Source organism: Heloderma suspectum, chromosome 5 (genome assembly GCF_057233095.1).
Source record: "Heloderma suspectum isolate Gila_16-S chromosome 5, 16-S_ref, whole genome shotgun sequence".
Classification (NCBI taxonomy): Eukaryota; Metazoa; Chordata; class Lepidosauria; order Squamata; family Helodermatidae; genus Heloderma; species Heloderma suspectum.
Window position 1 is genome coordinate 32,315,374 of NC_139462.1, and position 27,549 is coordinate 32,342,922.

At 43.3% G+C, this 27,549-nt stretch overlaps 1 protein-coding gene across 1 annotated transcript; it reads right to left on the bottom strand.

Annotated features, from left to right (window-relative positions):
- Positions 1 to 2,313: 2,313 nt before the first annotated feature.
- On the bottom strand, positions 2,314 to 25,066 carry EIF4E (eukaryotic translation initiation factor 4E). Its single transcript, XM_084855693.1, has 7 exons — positions 25,036 to 25,066; positions 21,354 to 21,460; positions 19,472 to 19,567; positions 18,228 to 18,291; positions 17,616 to 17,729; positions 13,856 to 13,995; positions 2,314 to 11,665 (listed from the first exon to the last, which is right to left on the bottom strand). Exons 1-7 carry the CDS (start codon positions 25,051 to 25,053, stop codon positions 11,551 to 11,553), a joined length of 654 nt encoding a protein of 217 aa, XP_084711819.1. The 5' UTR covers positions 25,054 to 25,066; the 3' UTR covers positions 2,314 to 11,550.
- Between the last annotated feature and the right edge of the window lie 2,483 nt (positions 25,067 to 27,549).

The window sequence follows — 27,549 nt, forward strand, 5'->3', positions numbered from 1 at the left end:
GAAATGCTGGTACGACACATCCTATGTGTTGTCTGGCAGCTTCCTCCCCCGCTCTGCCTTCCCTTGGCTAGACAGCCGAAATCGGCTATTTAGCTGCAAATGCCGGGCAGGAGAAGTGCGGAGGGAATGATTCCATGAATGATTCCATGAATGTTCTGTCACACCTGTGGATCTTAGGCTGCGTCTTATTCAGCAAAAACTTTTGTTGCATGTCTGTTGGACACTGCAACGTCTCTTTAATACGGGATTGCCTAATTTGGCTAATTGCTGGCGCTTCATGGAAATTATGGCCACAGTTTGGAGGCAGCTGCCTATCCCCATAGGATTGCACCCGAATTGTCCTGGGCTTTCCCCCTTCCCATCTGGATGCATAAAAACATAGGAAGCTGCCTTATCCTAGGTCAGACCAACCCGGCATTGTGTCCTCAGATTCCAGGCATTCAGCCAGAGAAAGGACTTTTGCATTACCTGCTATCTCAGGGGTGGGCAGAAGGTCAATCAGGATCTATTGGTAGTTTTCTGGATTATTTGAAGGAAACTCAGCAGTGGTTTTTGACTCCCAATTTTGTAATAATGGCAACAACAGACCTCCCCCCCCCCCCACACACACAGTTACACTGCTGAAACAAAGAAAGCTGGGGTGGAGGACATGATCAGGACTAGATTGTTGTATGGAAAGACTGAGAGTTCAGTTCAGTTCTGATACTCAGAACAAATTCCTGGGCTCAGAATTCTTTAATTCAAAGTGCAGGAATTTTGCTCCTTGGTCTGGTTGGCAGATCTCAGGATATTAATCAAAGCAAGCAAAAACAAAGTAGATCCCCGAAGCTTGCAGTCTGCTTACCCCTATACTATCTCACCCTTTTAACTGACAATTGTTGTTGTTGTTCAGTCGTTCAGTCATGTCCGACTCTTTGTGACCCCATGGACCATAGCACGTTAGGCCTTCCTGTCCTGCGCTCTCTCCCGGAGCATGCTCAAGTCCATATTTATTGCATCAGTGATGCTATCTAGCCATCTCATCCTCTGCTGTCCCCTTCTCCTTTTGCCTTCAGTCTTTCCCAGCATCAGGGTCTTTTCCAGAGAGTTTTCTCTCCGCATTAGGTGGCCAAAATATTTGAGCTTCAGCTTCAGTATCTGTCCTTCCAATGAGCACTCAGGGTTGATTTCCTTTAGGATGGACTGATTTGACCTCCTTGCAGTCCAGGGGACTCGTACGAGTCTTCTCCAGCACCACAGTTCGAAAGCATCAATTCTTCGGCATCAGCCTTCCTTATAGTCCAGCTCTCACAGCCATACTGTGAGAAACCATACTGGGAAAACCATAGCTTTGATTAGACGGACCTTTGTCGGCAAGGTGATGTCTCTGCTTCTTACTATGCTGTCTAGGTTTGCCATAGTTTTCCTCCCAAGGAGCAAGCGTCTTTTAATTTCATGGCTACAGTCACCATCTGCGGTGATCTTGGAGCCCAAGAAAATAAAATCTGTCACTGCTTCCATTTCTTCCCCTTCTATATGCCAGGAAGTGATGGGGCCAGATGCCATGATCTTCGTTTTTTTAATGTTGAGTTTCAAACCAGCTTTTGCACTCTCCTCTTTCACCCTCAACAAGAGGCTCTTGAGATCCTCTTCGCTTTCTGCCATTAGGGTGGTATCGTCTGCATATCGGAGGTTGTTGATAATTCTCCCAGCAATCTTAATTCCGACCTGTGATTCATCCAACCCAGCGTTTCTCATGATGTACTCTGCATATAAGTTAAATAAGCAGGGCGACAATATGCAGCCTTGTCGTCCTCCTTTCCCAATTTTGAACCAATCAATTGTTCCATGTCTGGTTCTTACTGTTGCTTCTTGTCCCTCGTACAGGTTTCTCAGGTGAAACTGACAATGCCAGGGATCAAACCTGGGATCTTCTTCAACCAAGGAAGTGCCCTGGTACTGAGCTATGGCTACTCCCTTCTGCTCTGGAAACTGACTCCTGCAGTACTCCTGACTCTTCTGAATGTAGGTGATTCTTATTCTTTCATTGTCTAAGGGTGCAATTATTTGCATGTTTAAACAGGGAAAAGGTCCTACAACACTTCTGGCTGGGGAATGCTGGGAGTTGTAGGACTTCTTTCTGTTTAAACATGCGTAGGATCGTGCCCTAAAACTCTTTTCATGTGTAAGCATAAAATTTAACATCGGGGGAGGGGAACAGGGATGAATCATAGAATACTCGGGTTGGAAGGAGCCTACAAGGCCATCGAGTCCAACACCCTGCTCAGTGCAGGAACCCAAGTCAGAGCATCCCGACACACGGCCGTCCGGCCTCATGTGTTTCATACACACTCCCCTATTTATCCTAAGGGGAAGGCAGCAAGCCAGGAGAAGCAGCCGGGCTCCAGGCGACTAAAACGATAGGGGCTTGTGTGTGTGTGTGTGTGTGTGTGTGCGCGCGCGCACGTGCGCTTTTGTTTTCAATAGAAATGCTCTGGCAGGATTAAATATTTCTCTCCAGGAACTCGGCCATAATGTAAACAGCTGCTGGTGTGACTCACTCCCAGCAACAGCTGCAGAAGAAAGGGGGAGGCTATTTGTGAGGAAGATGCTGGCTGCAGCCAGCTGTGCAGCTGATGCTGTTTGGCGATCTCCTGCACAACTTCTGCACACAACTTCTACAGCCAAATGCTTCGCCTGCCGTCTTTATCGCTCCACTGCTTCTTTTTTTTTGCAGCCACACGAGGGGCATCAAAAGTTTGGCTGGCAGCCATCAGCTTTATAGCCTGATCCTAAACAGCAGCTGTTAAGTTGTATGTGGAGCCTTGTCAGTCCTGCACTGCAGGGCGGAAGAGAAGCACACACTGGCCAGGGGACCAATGGCCTCTGGGAAGATGTGACCCCTCCCTGCCTCCAAGGAAGAACATGGCATCTGGGAGACTGGCATGGCCTCAGCCATTGGCCAGAGAAGGGACAGCTGCAGGGAGCTTGCTCCCCCCACCAGAAACAATGCTCTGATCAACCTATCAGTTTATCTGGGGCTGCAGAGCTGAAAAGAAGCACTCTGGCCTCTGCCATCAGCCAGGGGACAAAAGGCTGCTGAGTTGTGTGGTTTGTGTGTGCATTATTACGATCTATGGTAAGCCACCTTGAGAATCATTCAATTGAAAGCCAGGATATAAGTTTACTAAGGCCAGATCTACACTTGGTATCATATCGATACAATCCCATCATGGTGATGCTATATCCCTCTTTGTACCTCGTAGCACACACAATGACACCTGTTGCAGTGTTTTGGACAGTGCAAAATAAAAAGCAGGAAATAACGCTAGCAAAGCGGTATACGGAATGCATCATGTGCCCCAACAGTTATCGGTGCACTTCAGTACCGATAAAAAGCACTAGTGTAGATCTAGCCCTTGTCAGGGGTGGGGAAAGTTTTCAGCCTAAAGGCTGCATTCCCTTTTGGAGGAAACTTCCAGAGGCTGCATGCCAGAGGTGAGCTGAAAATGTGGGTGGGCTTAAAACCAAAGAGGTCAGAGCGACCCCACCAATGGTGTGGTAGTCTGTTCTGAAGTGCAGGTGCCCGTCATGACAGTCCCCATAACCACACCCCCAAGGAAAGTCCAGAAATTCAGGCAGATGTCTTGATCAACAAACCACTTCTAGCATTTTTCGTCTCCACCAGGAGCAAGTCTTTGGTAAAGCTAATTGATCTTAACTGCCCATTCCAGACTGAGAAGCTCCAAAATACTTTGCATTACAACAGGGATTGCTCACAACAATATCCTGTTGCTAGAAAAGCCATTCCCCACCCTGCTGCTGTGAAGATTGCAGCCATTTCACCCCACACTCTTTCTTTCATACACACATAGCCATTTTCACACATAACACAGACACACTCAGTAAGGTGGCCACTTATAAACTGCCAAAAAAGAGGGAAAGCATAATTCAAAACAAGGTCACCAATTATAGAGGCAAATGTAGAATTATTATAATTTAAATAGAAATGCAGTACATCTCACTACACTGTAGGAGATTGTGGCCAGGCGACCTGTGTTCCTTGCTCAGTCTGCTGCCCAGGTGCTGTGGATGGGCAACTTCTATGACAAAGACTGCATTTGCACGACATGCTAACCCACCATGGGTAAGCGTGGTGTGCAAACCCAGGCCAGTTTTATCAGGGTGGGCTGTTTTTCCCAAACAACCCACCCTGATAATCTGTTGTAGTGGCTGTTTTGCCCATGATGGGTTGGCGAGTTGCCCAAACCTGGATATGCCAACCTATTGTGGGTAAAGGGCATTGGGTAGTGAGATGCTCGACAAGAGCGGCAGAAACCCCTGCTGCTCTTCCCGAGCGTGGCTGTGATCGCTTTTTGTAATCAAGCCGCTGCCAGCGCCCCTTTCCTCTTGCCAGCCGCTAGCCCTCCAAGTTGCCCAAAAGCACTTTGAAGGGGCGGCCACTGGTCCCCACCAAGCCCCCCATCCCTGCTCCAACCACGATTCCAATTGCAGCCAGAGCCCTCTTTTTTATTTCTTTTTCTTTGCACACGGCTGGGAATGTTTAATGCATTTTCCCAGCCCTGGTTTATGTGTGCAAATGGCCCCTTTATTTATTCATTTTTTAATTTTATTTTGATTATTTGTGGTTGGGCACTTCCGTAACCGCAGGCATCCAAAAGTGTAGCAGCTTGCCTTGGATCTCCCTTGTATGTCAAACATACAAGGGAATGCTCAAGGCTACACTGTAGCAAGGCTGTTTTGACAGCCTTGCACAGTTGACAGGTGGGGAAAACCGGGTGTAGATCACCCCTGTAGCAAAAGTGCCTCCAGGGTTCAATGCATTGCCTGAACCTTGGTGGTGCCCTGCTAGAAATGTCCACTTGCCCGAGTCTCCTGGAACTGTTTTTAAGGGTGCCCGAGGTGCCACGCCATTTTTCTCTTCAGTTCACTCTGCTTCTATTTTGACAGCCATCAAAGTAGAAGCAGTTACTAAAGAAATGGGGTGGCGTGCACTTTTATATGAAAATTTAGTGCTGAGGACTCAAGGATGGGTGCAGTACAAGGATGGGATCCCCAAGGGTCGGGGTGGCAGTTTAAATCCCTGGGGTGCTGGGGTAACTGGATGATCTCGACTACCTGGAGAAGTGGGAAACGTGCCCCCCCCGATCACTCAGCCAAGTGCTCCCCCCATCTAAAGTCTTGCCACGAGCCATGGAGGTGCTCCCCTTGCACCCCACCCTGAGCCAGCAGGACCTCATTTTCATAGGAAAATGTAGCCCACCCTTTTTTTGCTGAGTTTCTATTAACTGCGCGGGAGTTTGACAGCTGCCAAAGGACCCATCAAACTCAAGCTCAGCTAGCAGAAAGTAGGGTGGGGGGAGAATTGGAAGGACAGATACTGAAGCTCAAATATTTTGGCCACCTAATGCGAAGAGAAAACTCTCTGGAAAATACCCTGATGCTGGGAAAGATCGAAGGCAAAAGGAGAAGGGGATGGCAGAGGATGAGAGGGCTGGATAGCATCACCGATGCAATGAATATGAACTTGAGCACACTCTGGGAGAGAGCGGAGGACAGGAAGGCCTGGCGTGCTATGGTCCATGGGGTCACGAAGAGTCGGACACGACTGAACGACTGAACGATTGTGTGAACCAGGTCAGAATTTAGTCTGGTACACGAAGAAGCTAGTTTCTCTTGCTGAGGAACCCAGTACTGCAGTTTAAAGTGCCGCATGCACCAATAACCTAATTATAGTCATTAACAGAAAAGGCAAATGGTAAGTAGCAGCATGCCCCATTTGCATGCCCAAATGCAAGTGCATTTTGGGGGCAAAGCTTACATATCCCTGAGCTTGCAATGGTGTTCGCAAAATACATCCAACAGAAAAATGTGCACTTTAAAAATGCATGGGTGTGTGTGTTGCATTTTCACATTTTAGTGGGGTGAGAGTAAGTGCACTTTAAAAAATGTGACCCAAATGTGCACTTTTCCTGTTCCAACAAGAAGCTGGTATTTGGGAATGAGAATGAGACAGACTGAGCTTCCTCCTCCTGCATAGACCTGCCCCTCCTCCTGTACAGATTCTCCCTTCCTCCTAAAAGAGATCAAGTATCTCACATAGAAATCATCTTCTCCAATACTCAAGCCAGAATTGTGGCTTCCAGTGTTGGGGGGTGGGTGGGGGGCTCTTTTACCACTACAGTTAATCCTTGCATCATTTCCCACACTGCACACCAGTGTCCCCAGCCCACCCCAGTTAAAACATTTGCCACATGCATCCGAGAAATTCATTGGAAGCAGTTGGACACAAGGAAGAAAACACCCCTGGGACAAAATTACCCTCAACTGCATAATTAAGAATCCTGAGATTTATGATGACTTCCAAGGTCAATTTACATGATCCCTGCTGTGGTCTTTATGTCTTTCCTCTTGAGTGGTAAACGTTGTGGCATTTCATAAGGATATTAAGTCTCTATAAAGCTTTTTGCTTGTATGCAATATTAAAAGCAAAAAAACATTTCTGCCTTGTGTGTTTTTTTAAATCTGTTCTACTTAACTGCCAACCTCAATTTATTTTTATTGTTTTAAAAACACAGCTGATTATATTTTGGTCAATCTTTCTGTACAACTCCACATTACTCATTTGAATTTTAACTTCATTTCTTGACAGGGTCCTTAAAGTAGCCATTGTTACTGCAGTTTAAGAAACTGGATTTTGGTGTATGATTCCTAAGCTTATGATTCCTAAGGTTCAGCGTGTCATTTTAGAAACCGCACTACATTTTTGCAGCTTCCCAAGCCCTTTATGCACCTTTTCCTGATTAAAATGCAGAACATAAACTACACTGATCTATTTTAGCACCAATATGATGTTATGGAGTAAATCTTTTCCTAATTGACATCTTGTTGTTCAGATGTCCACTGGTCTACTGTCTTAGACATGAGACTGCTAGGAACAAAAAGCAGTTTACTTGCTCTCTCATTCTTTCCTAATACATCAGATGCCTGAACATTCACTAAATGGTCACAGTCCCAGGTATCTCAGGAAATACCTTTTCTAAAATGTACCTCCTTGTCCTCTTAGAACATAGGAAGCTGATTTATACCGTCAGACCATTGGCCCATCTAGCCCTGTAGTCAACTCTGGGGTTGTTTACACAACAGGTCGCACCCTGCATAACCCCTGCTGGCCAGGTTCAGATGACACAACCCACCGCCACGGGTTGAATATTCAGGATGGGTCCTGAGAACCCAGTCACTGACTGGCAGCAGCTCTCCAGGCCTTCAGGAAGGATTCTTTCCTAGCCCTACCTGGAGATGCCAGGGATCAGTCTAGAGACTTTCTGCTTACAGAGCATGTGCTCTACCACTGACCTACGCTGCTTCCTTGGAGGCTAGCAAGATGTTGGTTGCATTCCCTTTTGCATATGAAATTGATTGGGGTATACTCTTTGCTATAGGGTGCCCAAGGAGAACCATCAGGTGATATCCTTGCACCAGCAGGTAAATACACTTTCTCAAAGGAATTTTTCTAGCTATTACTATATCAGTCCTACTGTGCTGCTCTGCTCTTTTTGACAGTAGACGCTCACAGTGTACTGAGAGAAAAGCGACTAAAAAATGTATAAATATCCTCAACACAAAGACTTCCTTTGGCCATTACTTCCTCATCAGGCGTGTTCATATTTACCTGCAACACCACTCCACTCCTTAAGCAGACATGCTGGAATAGTAGGGAATAGTTCACTTAGGTATGTGAAGTCTCCATTGCTGTTAAGAGATGCTGTATTGGGTTTCGGATGGGTGAAAAGCAGAGTAATCTCCCCACTTAGTCACCTAATGCTGATGCATACATGCTAACTGCTAGCCCTGGGCTTGTCCTGGCCAGCGAGGCAAGTACATATGAGCTAATAACAGGAGTACAGGAAATGAAGCTATGTTTTGTTGGGCTGGAGAGCAGTAAGGAGGGTCCAGAACTCTTTCTGCCTCCTCCAGGGAGGCAAAAGGGATTACCTACCACTGTTAAAATCTGTGGATTTTGTGAGCAGACAGGTGGTAATACATTTTCTACATGGAAGTGATACAGTGACCTGCCACAACTGCTGAGCCCACAACAAAAGCAACAACTGCTAGGTGACACTGCATGCCTCCTCCTTGTGGTGTCTGGCAAAATGCATAGCATCCTGATTGCTCAACAACTTCTATCCTTCAAAGCTAGTAGAAGGCATCAAGCACCCTGAACACAGATGACTGTTAAGAGTTCTTTTTTAAAAATCTGCAATTACTTCTGAACACCTCAAATGTCCCATTGAAGTAACAGAGTATGAAAGAAATATGCCAGCAGTTGCTGCAGAAGTAAAAACATAGAATACAAACTAAAACTTAAAAATAACCCTCACTTGAGCATTACTGGAGAATTTGATAGATAAGACATAATTAAAATACAGCATAAGACAGTGACATATCACAGCCATATTCTCAGTTTTGTCATTCAGAATCTGGAACGTGCACTAAAATCTCAATTGTCTGCTCAGAAAACTTTCACATATTACGTTGATTCTATACCAGTTTTTGAATTGAATGTTTTGGCAAGGACAGGGATGCGGAAGGGAGGTACTGGCCAAATACAGTAAACAAGCAACCCAGATCTCCAGCCAAGACCTCTGTCCAGGGTTCCTCCTTACTTCCTAGCCCTCAACTGATGTTGCAGAGACAAGTGAAAAAGACATAGGCAAAAGCTAGGCATGTTTTTTGCTATGTTTTTAAACAAGTTATTTTTCATAAGTTGACCAACATCACAATCTAGTTATTCACTGCTCTATTGATTACATAGTTTATGGAAACCAGCTGAAGATTTGGTACCTTATGGCCCAAGTACTGGATCAAGAATGGGGCAAACAGACCAGTTGCAGCAATCTTTTGGGCAATCCACATTAAGACATCTGAAAATTCCTGCTTGCATTTTTTTCTCCATCAAATGAACATATACCGAATGGTTGCAGATCAGGTGAAGATCTAAAAAACTGTTACAACTAGTTCCACAAATTCAAGGGCACTTTGGGCTTGTATCCAACTTCACTTCTCACCCCCTGCCATGCTAGACTGCAATAACTTGCTAAATCAAGTTTGGGGAACTTATAAGCCAGCTTCCATTGATTCCATCACCGGTGTGACCATCAACTTGGACCAAAGCTTGCTATGTCATGACTTTTTTTTTTTAAGCTTCAATTGGAGTGGGGAAGAGAATCTGATTGGGTTCATAGCACTGGAAGGTATAACCCCCGCCAATCCCTTTTCTCAAATACCTGCTATCTGCACTGCAAGGGAAAATTTATTGGTATCATACCTGTAAGTTCCCTCTCCACACAGAACAAACAGCAAGTTCAAAAGGAGGGTAATTAATTGGGAAAGCTTCATGAAAGGGGGAAAGGCTAAGCCCCCTTCCAGGCACCAGAGTCCCAATGGGATTCATCCCCCCTTCCTCTCCATGCTTCTTTTAAAATGTAGATCCTAGTCACTGATCTCCTGCATTGTGTCTAATTGACCTCAGAGGGGGACTATGAAAGCAATTGTGAGTTCAATTTGTTTTGTAACCATACAGCCAAATTGAAAGCTTGTTATACTGAGCTCTCAGATAACCATGAACAAGTGTGACTAGTACAAAACCTTTCACACCTCCAGACACCCTCTAACTGGCAACAGGAACAGCTTAGGCTAGGATCTTATTAGTCAGTCATTTCATTTTGTCAAATAGAATTAGGCATTACTACAGACAGCACTTGCTTTAATACTAGAACTATACCATTTATTATGAGGGGGAAAGATTAACTGCAAATACTAAATGCTATTTGGGTTCATGCAAGATGGCCTACAAGAACCAAAAAGCAAAATCAGCACACCTAGGCAAAGACCTCCCACCATGAAGATGTTTATCATAAAAGTGGGGCAGTGGTGGGGAGAATATCCAGACTTTCAGATTAAGGTCACCTAAATAACCTCCCAGAATTGCTCAGATCTCCCAATCAATGTAAGGTCACACCATCCAGTTACTTTGTATTTTGGAATTGGGACAAGTTAATCAAGTATTTTTTCCAGTACCACTGACATCAACCTCCTACTCTCTCATCACCAACTTCCAAAGCCAGAAAGCCATTTTGCTAGTTCTGTAAAAAAAAAATAATAAAAAAATGAACGAGTGGATCATTCTCTTAAACCCAGCTTTTAGTAGTTCCAGATTTTCAGTTTTGTCCTGTTGCAATGGAAGACCAGCTTTCAACTATTCCATTCAATGTCTCAGTACTTTGTCCTGACAGTAATGTAATACACTAAACAATTAAGGGCGCAATCCTATTCAGATAGCACGGGCTCTGAGGTTGGATCCCAGAAAACCAGATATCCTATGGCCGTCTAGCTGCAGTCTAGGGCCCATAGGGTTGCTCCCTCCGTGAACATATTCATTTAAGATATAGTCAGAGCAATGTATTTCCATTTGAGGATAACAGGGAGGTTTATTTAAATCTAATGTAACTTGAATTCAAGTTAACCTCTTCTGGAAGACAAACTACAACAGAAGCCACAATAGAGACTGTCTTTGTCAGTAGTAGTTCAAAACATTTCAGTATAATGAAATAAAAGGACAAATCTACTTGTCTAAAAGACAATTCACTGTACACATTTTATTTACAGTTTTGTACACTGTCTTAATATGAATGGGACTGCTTTTCTATTTGAGCCGTTCTTAAACCAAAGCAAAATATAACCTAAGGAATACAAAGTGTTAAAATACAGCATAAGATACAAAAAACAGGAATACTATTTCTAGTAAGGAATGTAATTATGGTGTTACATTTTTAAAAATCCACAATTATGTTCAGGAAATCGCACAAACATACCACTGATTTGACTCGAAATGCATGAAACTTGTAGCAAAGCTTTGATGTTACAAAATAATTACCAAAGAATGCACAAAATTAATGTTTATTAAACCTTTTGTCATATTCCCAGATCCTTCACCAATGTTACATGACCAAGAACTGAAATCAGGATATCACTAATGTTATCAGAAAGGGAAACAAATAAATTAAATCTAGCAGCCATCAGCATCAGTTACAGCAATGGTCATGCTGTATCAAGAAAGATTTGCTAGAAAAATGTATGGATCATACTCTTCTTTCAAACCAGCAAACATGTTATTGCATACAATGCAAAGGTGAAAAAAAGTAGTTTATTTCCCTGTAGAAATGGCACTGTTTTCAGGATATTTTTAATATAACAGTTACTTTCCTAAGAAACATCACAGAGCGGGCTAGGGAGACATTTATGGATTCAAGGGGCAAATGTTGTACTGAAATTCTTTGATTTGGATAAAGGTTACTTCAGTCAAAAAGTTGGGGGGGGGACACACAGAAGTACAAGACAAAAGCAAATGAGACTTTCACAAATTTAGCAACATTTAGATGGAAATCAGATTTAAATGCAGTCCACTCTGCTTTTATAGAGGCTTTGGTTCAGCTCCCAAATCTCGATTGCTTGACGCAGTCTCCTATGAAATACTCTGAAGGTGTCTTCTTAAACAACAAACCTATTTTTAGTGGTGGAGCCGCTCTTAGTAGCTGTGTCAGCATGGGACTGATAACCAATCACTATCTTTGGAGGAAGTCCTAACCTTTCCTTGTACACTCTCCTGAGAAATAAAAACATACAAGATCAGTTTAAGTACAGTTCTTCAGAAGAGAACAGCGTATTATTTTCATATGTGCAAGCCCCTATTGCAAAGTTTTGGAGGTTTTTATATTAATCTTTGTACAAAACTGGCTCTTTTATTCACACAATAATTGAAGCTAACAGCTGCCAAATCTCCATTATAGCACATAATAAGTTACCAAGGCACTATCTTTTAACCTCTTAGCAAGCTCTAGTTTACCTCCGTTATCATATACGCTGTATATGTTGTATTATAGGCTATCATGTGCTGAATGTCCCTTAAAACACTTGTCTCTAATGGTGGCTCACATCCTCATATAAGGTGGGTAGCAGCAGTAGCATCAACATCATTTAATTTTTTTAATAGGGTTTTTAACAAGAAAGGCAGGGAGAGATCACATGAAATAAGAGGAAATAACTCCTTCATCTTTAATAGTTATATAAAAGAGGGAATTTTGGCAGGTGCAGTTTATCACACAAGGATGAGAAAATTCCCTCTTCTGCACAGCTATTAACAGTGTGGGAGCCCTGCTGTCCTCCCTGCAACTGGTCTTTTGCAGGTTGGGGTTAAAGATCAGTCCGAGTGTAAAGGTTAAAAACTGCTTCCTCAGACCACATTTATTTATTCACAACAGCAGTCACAGCCATTATTCAAAGTATCATAACACTAAACTGAAATCTCAGTTCTGTTTGTTTAGATGAATTTTGTAAAGTAATGCCAGTGTTCAAGACCCTGAAAAAGGCAGTTGCGCCAGAAACCTCATTTGTACAAGGCCAACCGAAAAGCCGTGGGATTTTTGAAAGATATCATTGCACTTTTAAAAAAGCATCCTATTTCAACACAATCCTACACATTTATACTGTGTGGGACTTAAGTGTGCTTAGGAATGTAGCCCAGAGAGTATCGGATTCATGACCTGACTACAACTGCCTTACAACGAATCATGACATTTTAAAATTCATGGACCCATTTCAGTTTATTCTAACACTTTCCATGTCAGCAATGACTATTAAATGTACGTTCAATAATGGAAAACCTGCTGTAAGGCAAATTAAATACTTCCTCTGATCAGATTTTTCACAGTTCAGTGCTGCACACTAGTTACAGAAATATAATCAAGGAAGTAAATGTATTTCCAATTTCATGTTAACGTGGCTTCAGTAGATTTTATCTCCTTTCAAAGAATCAAGATAACATTTCTAAATTAAACCTCCCCACTCCATAACAAATAGAATGTAAAAGTGTAGAAAATATTTCATTCTCGGGCAATGCCAATCTTTTGCACTTGATAGAAATATCCACTGCTAAACTATCCATGAAATGAACCATTTCTATATGACATTTGCAAAAGATTAACTGTTTCAGCACAACTTTCCAAAGGGAATGAAACTGAACTTCCCTCATTGTCCTTCAACATCAGTGAAAATTAATCTTTCTGGATTTATCTTTCAAACCTATAGGAAAAGGTATTTCCACAAAAGCTTGCATAAAACTGTGTGTTCAAAAGGCAGCTTTACAACCCGCCTTTTCTTGTCCTCAGAAGGAACATGTCTCAGACTGGACTTGACCAAGTATTAGAACACAAAGAAATGTTAAAGTACTGTAATAAACTTAAGTTGCAATCCTATGGACATTTGTCTAGTGAAGCTTCTTGAAAATATGTGTAGAACTGGGCTACACATAGGCCAGTCTGGATATCATGATAAACCATGAATTATTGTGACAGGAACGACCCGTAGCAAGCTTTGGGCCCATGCGCTCCCCATTCTGTACGGCTGCAAGATCAGAAGCTTTTGCTTCCATTTTTATTAACTGCAGTTTAGTATTATGTACAAACCATAAATTATGGTTAATCTTAACTATATTTTTCTGAGACAAGCCAGCTTCATCAACCATAATTTGAAGTTGTCTTGTTTCAAACAAGCCATAGTTAAATACAGTTTAGGAATGGAATGTAACAATAAAACTGCAGTTAACTGAAAATGGAATCTAAAGCTTCCTATCTCCTCCTTGTGGCTGTGCTGGGGGTGGGGGGAGCATGCAAGCCCAAGAGTTGCTGCAGCTCATTTCCATCACAATACAGCATAGTTTATTATGATGTCCAAGCTAACTCAGCGTATAGGGTACATTGAGGATGATAGTATTCTGCAGTTACCCAACATAACTTACCCTATATGTGTAACAGCATCCCTGTTTTCACATTCAGTAGTCCATATTGCTATTTTATCACCCTTGGTTCTAACGTTAACAACAGCTCCACATACATCATCACTGTAGTCATCAAAGGACTCTCCAATAAGGCACAGCAGCTACAAAAGTGAAGACAGTTAGAGATGCTGTCTAAATAGAAGAATGAAATTATACACAAGAACACAATACACCACAAATTCCAGATACCCAGAGCAAGTTTTCATCTGCCTATGGAAGAGCAGGGGGACAACATTCCACACGGCAGAGTTACTAAAGTCCCTGCTCCTGGTAGATGACACTGTACCTCTCTAGAAGGAGGAATCTGGGGCAGGAAGGACCCTCACTGGTAGATCTTTAGGCACTCAGGGGCTCATATGGGAAACGGTGCTCCCTGAGGTACTTGAGACCCAGACAGTTCATTGTTTTAAAGGTCAAAACCAGCACCCTGAATTTTTAATTAATTTTTTTAATTACATTTATATCCTGCCTTTTTTCCTCTGTAAGGAACCCAAGACAGCATACCTAATCCTCCTCCTCTCCATTTTATCCTCACAACAACAACCTTGTGAGGTGGGTTGGGCTGAGAGTCTGTGACGGACCCAAAGTCACCCAGTGAGCTTCCATGGCCGAGTGAGGACTAGAACCCGGACCTCCCAGCTCCCAGTCCAATAGTCTAGCCACTACACCACATTGGACCCAGAAATGAACTGGTAATACAGATGCCTAGAATGGGTGTAATGTGTTCACATCAACGGTCAGGCAGCAGCATTCTGTACCACCTGAAGTTTCCAAACCATTTTCAATGACAGCCCCAAATGTGACTTGGAGCATCTGCATGGCAACGGGAGGGGGACTGGGTGACCAGAGTCTCCATGTGACTGAATGTATCTGTCCACAAACCCGCCGGGACATGATGTCATCTGCATGGTGGAACAGACAAGGGTGCAGCGCTCCTCCACCACCCATTTCAGAGCATATGAACAGGGCAATGTAAACCCTATGACACTACCTTCGGTAATCTTCATACGTTTAAAAACGTTTGTCCGCTTCTCCAAAGCTCAAAGCATTATCCAACGGAACGTTTTAAAACTGTAGTTACAGTACTACAGAACCAGAAATTCCTATCTAGCTGCCATTCAAAAGAGGTCAGCTTTGCATCCTCTCTGAAAAGCTGTCAAGAACCATACAACTTTGGACTACATCAGGGTTGTTCCATAACCTTGGAGGCATTGTGGTAATGTCTCTGCTCTGTCTCAGATGCCCTCACCTCTCCTGAAATGAGCATGTGAAAGAGGGTCCATCTTACACAACTTAAACAGCTCGGCTCTGGGAGCTGTTCTGGGAGCCTTTTTCAGTTGAAGGGTGAGGTAGCGACAACGGGAGAGATTTTAAAGTCATGAAGGGCTTCAAATCAATTTGCCATTAAAGTCCATAGGCACTCAGTGTAATTGTCACAGAAGCGGCTGTGTTTGTCCCTCCCCATTTCTGACTGGAAATGGGCAATGGCATTCTGCACTAGCTGAAGCCTCCAAGTCATCTTCAAGGGCAGCCCCATGGAAACTACATTATACTAGCCAATGACAGAAACATGGATCCTGTCAAAATCTCTTCTCTCCAACAAGAAAGGTAATCTCTGTAAGAAGTGGTTAATAAAAGGCATTCCCTGGCACACATTTTAGAGCAAAGAAGGATTCAGGAGCTTGCCTAGGCTTTTAACCTGATCAGACTGGGAGATTACCACCCTCATCAGCCACAAGGACAACCCATTCCAGAGGTTTCATGCTACGTTCTTCTTGCCTCCAAGCAATTTCAGCTACTTCACCTCATCCACTCATCCACAGCCTCCAAGCACTGATTATTACGTAGAGCTGCGTGGTATCGGGGTATTGATGATACCCAATTCCAAAGTTCCAGATGATTGTTCCTAGCATTTTCATAGATGTTATGAAATTGTTATTGGTAACAAACTGAGCCTCATGAAACATCATGTCATGTAACCAGACAGGGCTGAGCTAACAATAATCCACTGATCTGGTTTGCACATAATTAATTAACCCACAATTTGCTGCAGCATGGGCTGGGCACATTCTGCAGCCATTTTGAGGTTGCTACTTGACATCCAAACCTGGACACAAGGACCAGATGACATGTTCAGATGACATGACAACCCAAAGTCAAGGGTTGAGCACAGGTTGTCGTTGAACTATGAGTTGTCATTGAAACGTGGGTTATCATGTTTTTCTGAACCCAGCCACACTAATAAACCATGGTTTGTTAACCATGAACAACCAATGAAGAGAACCCATGGCTTGTTGCTGGGTTGTGAACTATGGGTTGTTCATGGCTAACAAACCATGGTTTGTCAAGGGGTTCAGACAACACAATAACCCACGTTTGAAGATCCCATGTTTCAACCTTTGAGTGCGGGTTATTGTGTTGTGTGAATCTAGTCTATAGTTTAATTGTGGGTTAAACAATTAAACAGCCCACAATTAACCTACAATTAGCAGGTTAGTTAATTAACCTATGATCTGCTGCCGTTACATGCAAACAGGCCTACTGAGTGCACCTCGATAAAAGCAAAATAGCTGAACCACTGAAGAGCCAGAGCAAATAATCCTACTAGCTGTTTGAGTCACGTAATCAAAATTGCATAGTCCACTCTATCAGAAGCCACTAAGAGGTCCAAAAGTAAACAGAGAAAAGAGACCCCTCTGTCTACTTATAGGCACTAATCAACAAGGCCACAAAGACCATCTCAGTCCCAAAATGAGGTGGGAAGCCCAACTGAAATGGGTTGAAGAATGTAATCCAGATATGGTTACATAATTGCTGTGCGCCCCCATCCCCCCGAAAAGGGTAATTCAAAACTCGCTGTATTGTAGAGTTGTAAAAGTGCAGGAAAGGACAACTAAAACGATCAAGGGCTGGAGCAACTCCCCTATGTGGGAAGGTTACAACAGCTGGGATTGTTTAGCTTAGAAAAAGGTGAGTAAGAGGAGACATGAGAGAGGTGTACAAAATTATGCACGGTGTGGAGAAACTGAATAGAGAAACATTTTTCTCCCCCTCTCATAATACTAGAACTGAGAGTCAACCCATGAAGCTGATTGGTGGGAAATTCAGGACAGATAAAAGGAAGTACTTCTTCACACAGTGCATAGCTAAGCTATGGAATTTACTTCCTTAAGTTTTTCCATGGGCAGCTGGTTGGCTACTGTTAAACAGAATGCTGGACTAGATGGACCCTTTGTCTGATCCAGCATGGTTTTATGTTCTTAGGTTACTCATGAGGAAATCCTGCCCACAGGCCTGGGTCTATGGCATGGTCAGCATCAGTGTTACACCATTTGCCCTCTAGTTGTCTCCCTACTTGTTTCATAGAACTCAGCTCCTCTATGTATTAGGGGGCTAGGATACTAAGGAGGCAACTTCATCTATTCTACCCCCATCCAGTGGAACACCAGTTACCTCAACCGTCTACCCTACTGCCACCCAAGATATCATTCCAGGATCAAACAGGCGTCACAAATCCCTGTAGCTGACCATGTTAATAGTCATTCACCCCTTAAGATGCCAAGGCAAGCACACCTTGATCTGGAAATGGGTCTAATAACCATGACCAATACACTGCCTGCACAGAGTTGGTGCACCAAGCCTCCTGCTTTTTAAGGTGTAAGAAGAAAACAGCTCTTTCCTCAAATATGACCAAGAAATCAGAGCACACACAAAAACTTACTGTCTCTAGCCAGAAGCGATCAAGGTCACTTCGTCTCTGCTGCTTGTTTAGTGTAATTAGCCATCGTCCTCCTCGTTTATTCTTCTCATCTTCCCACATAGGCTCAATACCATCCTAAAAAGTGCAGTTTGAATAAAAATACTCAATGCATATGCTGTGGACTGTGTTGTAACACAACAACTCGATTTTAAAATACTATCTGGAATCCTCACGGCATTAAGATTTTACTTGTATGTTTTCTTCTAAACGTCAATACGCAAGACAATGTATAGAAATACTTTTTCTTCTCCTAGAGTTTAGAGAATGACTAGATTAAGGATTTTATTTCTAGGCAGTAGCCTAAAGAGAGGCAGTGAGTGGTAAAACTAGTGACTCATACCACACTCAAACAGCAAGCGTTGGTAGTGTGTTTGGTCTCAGCTCTTTCATATACTTTCTCTAGAAATTAAGTGTCGTGCTGTGGACAGGGAAGCTAGATATATCTCAGAGGACAGGAGAACATTAGTCTGTGTAGAGGGGTTGCTTACATACCATCTTTCCGATGACCCCCCACCCACAAATTATTTAACTCGAACAAGGTAAACCCAACTCAATAAAGTTTACTCTGCATACCTTAAAGAGAGAGTAGTCACAACCAGGCATTAAGTTACTAGAGAGCTGGATATGGTTATATAACCTATTTAGGAAAAGCAAAGAACAATTCAAAAAGTGAACTCACAAGTACTGGAAATCAGAGATACTCAAGAAGTCTAAAAAATACAAACACTCTACAATTTTAAAACTGAGACCTGAGTTTTTGAATACGAGTACAAACCTATTCTCAACAAGCCACATGTTATTAAACAGAAAAAACTAACATCGAAACCATAATCCAGTCACACATCAGTGTTCACAACTTAAGAAAATCCATTCAACTTCATTATTTCAAACATCTAGAGAGCATAACTCACTGGTACCTATGCTATTAAGTATGGGGAACTCCAGTATTGATTGCTTGTAGTTCTCCTAGGCTCCTGTATTAATTTTTTCTTGATCAGACACTTTCTACTAAAAATATCTGCAGGTACAATTTTTAATCCCAAGCTCTTCCTCAATCATGCTAAGGCGGCCCCTGGACAGAGTCTGGGGGGCCACAGGATTGCTTGGATTCCCAATGCTGAAGTTGCAGACAGCGCTATGACTTCCAAGCTGGGAAGCAGAGCCCTCTGCCCACTCCCCCTTGCAGCCAGCATGGAGAGAACTGCACTGGCTGCCTCTACGAGCTCACAAACATGAGCCCAGACAGGAGGGAAAGGGGGCAGTTCTGTGGGTGGGAAGGGAAGGAGATTGAAGTGGCCGGCTTACGAAAAATCCTCTGAAAGCCTCCTTCCCTCCTCCTCCACAGCCCTAGCTAAATGGGCCAAATCGCAGGTCTAGCGAAAACGCAGGGCAAGAGAAGCACAATTATCACCTCCATGCTCTTCTCGCCCTGCACAGCATAAATGCAAGTGTGCAAGTTCAGGGGCTCACGATCATTGGGGGCACAATCCATAGGATTGCGCCCTTAATGTGTTAACTTTTAAAATTAAAGCACTTGTCAAGCCGTTTTCACTATTTCTTTGAGTATCCTTTCCATTCACCATACTCAGTTTCCTTTATTTCTTTGTCATCCTACATAAAGAACAGAAAAGTGAAGGGGGAATCAAGTCTCAAGCTCAATTTAGAGCTTGAAAACCGTAGTATAAAACTTGCCACATAGGCTTTGAGGTCAGTGCACTGGTCTTTTCTGTGGTAGATTTTAAAAGCTATATAGTAACATAGTTAAAAGATGTGTACTTTAGGAATGAACGGTACTGGCATCTGAAAGCTTCACTTACGCCCAAAAATCTTCAACAGTATCAAATTTTGAGATCAGACGAAGATTTGCTTGCCAGGTTTTACTTTTGTCATTTTTAAAGAACCAGAGTGCCCACCTGAAAAAATATTGATTTCATGTTAGGCTACAATGTACTATTATCCAGTGATTTTTTTAAAACAGTAAGAAAATCCTAGAGCATAGAAGTTTGGGAAGGAAAAATATAAGTCAAGAGGACAGCAAAAGCCCATAGGTTTATTTTTCAAATCCCTGGGCATGCTACTGAGGCTCTACATGCCAGCACTGACTGTATTTATATTTAGATATAATGACTGTTTGCTTAAGACAGGACATGGATTACAAATACCTTTGTATCCTAAATTCAATCCCCTTTTGGAAACAAATCCCGGGGAAATCTATTTGAAGCATATAATCTGAAACATGCCCTTTAAACAACGTCTATGTCCCAATCTAGCTACTGGCATTACATGCAGGGTAGCAGGCTTCTGCACACCCACAACTGGTTACCATATGTGCAAGTTAACCTGTCTGATCCAGAAGCTAGGGCTACATGTATAGAGATCTTTTTAAAAAGCTAAAGGACTAGTGCTCAACTGGTTCAGGGGAAGAGCTGGATTCAGTGCACCACTGCTGCTCCTTCCCATTAATGAACTGATTGTTTCAAGCCCTTTTTAAAAAGTTAAACTCTCAAACAGCCCTCGCTGATATGCATGTGCTCTTTTGAATGGAGATACTGCTCTCGAGGCAGATTGTACCAGGATGCACATCTTAACATTGTTCTCCTGTTTTGGGGTATAACAGAACAAGATATGTGAAGTTATACATTTTACTAAGCCAAGATCCCCAGAACTGTGATGTTCACTTAAATATTTAAACTGTTATTTCACCAAGACCAACTGGGGGGTGTTATTGTAAGACATACTTGAAAATGCAATACAGCTTCATTATACTTAACTTCTGAGCTACTCAAATATTAGAATAACCAGGAACATATGCAACCTCCAATCAGAGGTTGCTCGATGTCATCTGAGCCTGGGCACTACAGGTTAATCGTGGATTAAACAACCTACAATTAGTTGTTAGGTTAAATATTGGTTGTTAAACCCACAATTAACAGATAGTGTGTGGCGTTGGACACACACTAATACATATACTAGTCTAGTATGCAAAGTTTTTTTCACCATCAGTGGATTTGTGTTGCAATGAGATAATACATATGTGTAGGTGGAAGTTAAGGTCTAAAAGCACAGATTTCATTGCACCGATGTACATTTTAAGCTATGAGCATATTATATTCCTCAACATTACACTGTTACACAACTGTTAGCACCATGCAATTTGTAAATCCATATAAAGGGTTAGATCCAATTTTAGGTGTATGCAACTGGACTGGCAGAAGCAGACTTCCCCTCCCTCCTTCCAACAGTCCCTCCAAAATACTACACAGAAGATTGAAGGACTCTGCTCAATGGGGTGGGCTGTGGTGCAGGAGTAAATGCAGGGATTCCCACCAAAATCAGGCAAGGTACCTTCCATGAACCTCCAAGTATGTGCGTACTACAAATCAGATCCTACATGCAACACAGATATGACTTTAGACTCTTGTCTGTAAGTCCTGTAAAGGTAGGTTTTCATTTTTCAAAAGTCATTAAATAAAACGAATAATCCCCACTTTATTCCCATATCCAAAGGCATCCATCAGAAAGGGTATCTAATCTGGATACTGGACAGGGCTTTATTTTCAACCTATAGTCAAAAATACATTTTTTTAAATATCAACTTCAAATATAATTTTTAATATCATTCCAAAACATCCAGTAATTTTGACACAACTATCAATCTTGTAATATGCTATTATATTGTTCAGAGGAAACACGTCTCACCTGTTTTGTAATGGATGCTTAATGTATGGTTCAGGACTGACTATCTCCTGACTTGCTGGTGTCTCAGTTTTCTCTTCTTCTGAAGTCTGAGGGTTAGAAGTGGTTTCCTACATAAACAAAGTAAGCAATTAACTTGCTTCTTTAAAACTGTGATATATTATCCTGTGCAAGTTTCCTTTTAGCATGATAACCATTTCCAGATATATGGCATGAAAATCTGCAACTTCTTATAATATGGATATGACTATATGATTTGACAAATGTGGGCACTTGAACATTCAGGATTCCAATGGCTTCATGTGAAGAGCAAGGCAGTATTTACACAATTGCAGGTACCACAAAAAGATCAGATACCACTTGGTTCAAGATGGGTATGTACTGCTAAAATTCAGCAGAATCACCCTCTTCAATGTAACATTTCTCAATGAGCATCACATAAACAGATTCCATTGCAAGAGGTCTCATGCATGCCACAAGTAAATGGTCTAGGTAAGTGGTGGGCAGCCTATGGCTCTCCAGATGATTTGGCCTACAACTCCCATTAGCCCTTACCAGTATAGCCAATGGTAAAGGATCATGGGAGTTGTGGCCCTCCAGATGTTTTGGCCTTCAAGTTGCCCACCCTGGTGGAGGGCAACAAAACCCTGAACAATGATACCAGCATACCCTTTCAATTATAGATAACATTACCTGGTTGCAAGATAGTATTGCCATAGCACTTTCTACCCTAGTTTGCAAGATTTGGTCAGGGCATACATGCAGAGAAACAGCTTTCTGCATCATAACACAAGACTATACATAGCCAGTTATTACAGAATTCATTAAGTTATGGAGATCTACATAGAAAGCAAAAACAGTGGATCAGTTCCAGCCTAAATTAATTGCGCTTAGGTCCCACAAAAATACATGTGAAAAGTTGGTCATGACTAACTTAGGTCCCATTTAAATCAGTGGGGCCTAAGTATGACTAACTTAGTTTGGATTCAAACTAAGTTCTAGTATGTCAAAGACTCTGTACAGAAAATTCCAAAATTCGATTCACAGCACTTTAGGAAGGGAGAAGCAACACAGCCCTTCCGTAACCCTCAATATGTTAAGACTGAAAATTCTGATCCAGACAAAGAAGCACGCTATGAAAATTGAAGGTGGTATACGAAATAAAATTGTGATGATCCTATTTTAAAATTCTGTGTTAGATTACCTATTATGCAGCTCTATTATTTAAGTATCAATTGCCTGACTAACAAATGATTCACAGAACTACGCCAATTAGAATTAGTAAACAGAAAAGAACCATTTGACAATGCCAGCACAGCGACTGATGAAACATGAAACTTTCAACTGTATCAACTGCATCCTTAGTTGTAATTATAAGATCTAATCATACTATTCCTTAAGTGAAGGATGTCTTTGAATAATCCACATCATAAAGTCATAATCCCTTCAACTAGGAGTCCAAGTAGCAATGGAATTAGTGTTGATGCATACTCTTGACAAGTCAATACTTCATACATTACCCTTGTCATGTGGCAAGGAAACATCTAGGGCAAATGATTACATACTTTTCAAATAATTAATATATGCTTTACTTTCTTTACTTTTTCTTCAAGAAGAAATCATGATGTTGTCAACCATAATTTTTTCACGATAGATTTTCTGAACAGCAAAAGTGTTTCCTCTGAAGTCAATGAGGTTAGACACAACAAATATTCTAAGTATTCTAGAACACACGTTTTAATTTTTGTCAATATCTTAATGTTGTGGAGTTTAGAACGTGGCAACGTAACTAGATGAATGTTCAATATCTTTCTTCCATAAATAAATATTAATGAGCATTAGCTGGCTGGCTCTCTCTCTCTGAAACAGACCGTGTTAAGATAGTACATTATAGTCATGGGTATGAAAGAATACTTACCCTTACTACACTACATAACCCCAAAAAGTCTTCAATCATGATGATTAATAGCTTGTAAAACCTAGTACTTTGAAACAAGCCCCCTACACACACACACACACACACACAGCTGATGAAACTGACAAAAATGAGGGACTTATTTACACTGAGAACTATCAGAAGACAGCTTCCAAAAGAGCCAGAGTACTTAAGAATATTATGGATCATTCCATAATTTTGCTTCTTCTACACTTAAGAAGTCTTGCACTAAGAACCATCTGTGGACTAAGAAAAAGATTACATTTTAAAACTATGCCTACTCTCAAAAAGATTAGAAATAGAATGCGACATTTTCCTATAGCCACCTGCGGAGGGGCATACTGAACACATGCTACACCCAGGCAACCCTCAGTCTCTCTATATCTACAGTGAAATGTTATGTTAACCCAGGATTTTAACTTGTCAACTGCCTATGCAGCGCTGGGGCCAATTTACAGGATCACTTGGTTCATGGCTAGGGTTTCCAGCCACAAAGATGCTCCTTCCAAACAAGCTGTCATGATCTGGCACTACACCCTAAAGCCCTGGTTTTGTACATCACCCCCAACCTACATTAGGACAGGTTGCACTGATAAGAGAAATACTTTCTTGCTTGGTTAGCAATTCAAATGAGCCTTGGACACAATAATTGTGGACAGCAGCGGGGGGAGGGGTTGTTGAAGACTAGAAAATATCTATCCAAGCACGCGACGACTGTATGTAAATTAGAAACAATTCAGGAAAAAAACAGGGCTAGAACCGGGTGGTGTGGGGATGTAATGGAAGGAACAGATCCCGAGGGTTTAGACTAGGCTGGGAAAACTTGGAAGTTGGTTCTTCGATCCTAAGGGGTTCCCCATGGCCCCACTTCTCTTACGAAATACAGAAGAAATGCAGGAAGCGAGGAGCACGCTAGGCCGGCGACCCGAAAGGAGGCGCCTTCGAGAGTAGAGAAGCAGCCGAAGACCACAGGACAGGCCGGTCTCACCTCCAGCTAAAGAGGAGATCGATAGACTTATTTGGGCTGCCGCCGCGGCCGCATTGAGGAGGAAAGCGCGCGGGGCGCGGGGAGGAGGCGCGTCTCTGCCGGTTCCTCGACGCTGCGGGTGTCTGGCAGACCAGACCAGGCCGGCGCGTGTTCGCGAAAAGTTACGGGGGAAGGAGAGAAAGAGACGGGGGAAGACGCCAGCAGAATCGGCGGGAGCCCCAGAAGCGCCTCGGCCTACCGGCACGCTAAAAAACAATTTTAAGAAGTTGGGTCCCACGGACACACGCGCACAAGCACGCGGGCCGCCCGGAGTTTTTCTCCCTCGCCCTCCGAATTCTCCTCTCCCCCCGCACCGGCCCTCCGCGGCCGCTCCCCCCATCGCCGCGCGACCCCTCCCCCGCCGCCCCTCCACGCCCCCGCCCCAGCGGTGACGGCACAATCCCCGGCCGGTCGCGCTCACGCGCTCGGAACCACCCGGCCTCCCGCCCCTCTGCGCACCCCATTATTCCCTCAAGTCACCCCATCGCGCCCGCCCGCGCCTTTCGCTCGCCGTACGCGCACGCCACACAGACACATATTGCCAGGCCGCCGCCGCCGCCGCCGCCCTCCTCCTCCTCAGCCACCTCCTTCACCTTCCTCGAGAGGATACTCTCCCTCCAGCACCATTTCCCTCAGGGCCGTAAGGCCTTTTCTTGACGCTGTCAGAGGCAGAAAGGGGAGGGGGGGAGGGGCAGAAAGGAAGCGGGAATGAGGACACTCACCGGTTCCACCGTCGCCATCTTAGATCGCTCTGATCGCACAAGTGCGGAGGGGAGGGGAGAGGTAAAAGGGGAAGGCGGATAACAAATCAGGTTCGAAACCGATTGGCCGGCGGAGCGTCACGTGGCGCCGTCGGCCGTTTTGGCGGCTCGGCGCGTGCGCGAGGCCGGTACGGGAAGGGGTTGGTGGCCGCGGCCGGAGGGAGGGAAAGCAGCGGCTTCTGGGAATTGTAGTCTCAGGGTTTTTTTTTCCCTTTCCCCTCTCCTCCCTCTCCGCCTCTCCCTTACAGGAGAGACAGTCACGTGGGAAAGGCAGACAGGGGCATGTCAGGCTGAGGCGACGTTGCTCAGAACGGAAAAGTGACCCCTAGAGTCCGAAAATGGCAACTGCAGAACAGAAGTCGCCTCAGGGCGGGACGTGTCTGCGTCCCACCGCAGATGCCTGGGCTGACGGCGCGGCCGCCCCTTTTCTGTCACGGGGGTGTCAGCATGTGTGATGCAAGCCCCTCCTCATCCCTCAAGTCACCGCCATTCAGCTCCTCATCCAAAATCTGATGAGGGAGGGAAAGGGGCTGCAGACGAGCAGTCAGCCAACATATTTCCCTCATCTTTCACATATTTACAGTTCTATGCAACTGGACGAACGACAGCCTACATGCCATCTCATTCGACTAGGCAGCATGTCTTCCTTGATTTGTTACGTGAAGCAGACAAAATACACAGAAATACCTTGGTTAATTCTTTTAAAGGGTAAAATTACCAGAGATTAAGGGCGCAATCCTATGCATGTTTAGATGGGGGGGAACCATTCTTCTACTCCCGGCATTCTCCACCCAGACATGCTGGTTGGGGCATGCTGGGAGTTGTAGGACTTTTTTCTGCCTAACCATGTTTGTTTATTTCGTGTCCAGATCAAACTTTGCTTTGCCAAAATGTAGCCACCACCACAGCTTTGTCATTAGCTTGCTGTAGATCGTCAACAGTACAAGATTCTGGCAGTACTCAACACACCATCAGATGCGCTGGGTCTTGGGTTTCTCCACGTTCACATAATGTATTGTCAACCAGCAACTCCCACTTAAATAAATTCGTCTTACACCTTGGTACCCACACCCTCATCCTGTTCATTGTCCTCCAAACTATATAAGAGAGTATTTCCAGCGGCCATTTCTTCCTTCGCTAAAATACTCGAGTCGGTACACTCATTCCTTCATTTACTTATCCAATTCTGTTCTTTGGTTCCCTCTAGGATATTAGTTCTTGACATAAAGCTCGCTCTACATCTAAGTCAAGGAATTGGGGGAATATATCTGCTCAAAGGGTGATGAGAGTCAGTCTCTTGCTTAGTTCTTTTGGCCTTTGCTTCTACTTCCCTTCTGATCTTAGGTGGAGCAATGCCAACAAGAGAATATAGTTTATTAACGGGCGTCGGTTTGAAGCAGCCCATCACTATGTGCATTGCCTCATTCACAGCAATATCTACTTGCTTTGCATGTGCCGATGCGTTCCATACGTTCCATACTGGTGCTGCATATTAACCATGCATAAGATTGCACCCCAAATTGCTTCCCCAACCTATACACAGGGCTCTTATAGTCTCAGTTCCAGAGGGTAGAGTTGCTTCCCAGCCTGCCAGAGTTTTAGATTAATTTAATCATCCTGGCTTATTGCCAGATTGGGAAGATTTCTTTTCATTTTCATTCATTACATCTCTGTATCGCCAGTAGGCAAAGCTCTCTGGGAGGTTTGCAAAAAATCAGGACCCTAAAATACAGCATAATAAAACATAAAAATCTTGAACATACAGAAATGTAAAACAATTTGAAACAGCTGAAGATGAAAATCCAGCATAGTTGGCAATTTCATGGTTATTTCTTTTCTATAACATGTAAATGATTTTTTTAAAGAAAATATGTATGCTTCATAGATGAGGTGCTCTGCACACTGTTGTTACATCCCCAACCTATTCCTAATGCCCAGCACCAAGTGGCCAAGTATTCAAGACCTGCATCTGATCCAATGAGTCTCCTGGAGGTGGACATGGAATCCCTACAGACCATGGAAACTTCACTTTCTTGACCCTAAATCCACACTGAGTATACAGGTAGACAAAACTGTGAATGATCTATTCTGTCGCACGCACGCACGCCCACACACACACTGGTCATCCATGCAATTTTCAGTAATATATGCCAGATCAGCTGTTTCATCCGCAATCAAGAAGTGAATGGTGTTTTGTTATGTAGCAGCCATATCAGGGGTCAGACTAAGTAGCCTCATGCAGTCTCATGCTTCATGTTCTTGCTGAGCTCTTTCTCCCTTGAATATATTGTTGTAAGCTGACGAGACACAGGAATTCCTTATCTTGTCAAAGGTCATACAAGTGTATATCTTGTTCTCTGCTGTTCTCTTCTGTTCTCTCCTTATCATGGCTACCCTATAACCCAGTTCTTGTATTATAAACAATGGTGCTAGGAGGAAAAATGTTGAGGATTGCAACCCCATGCGGGAGGGAGA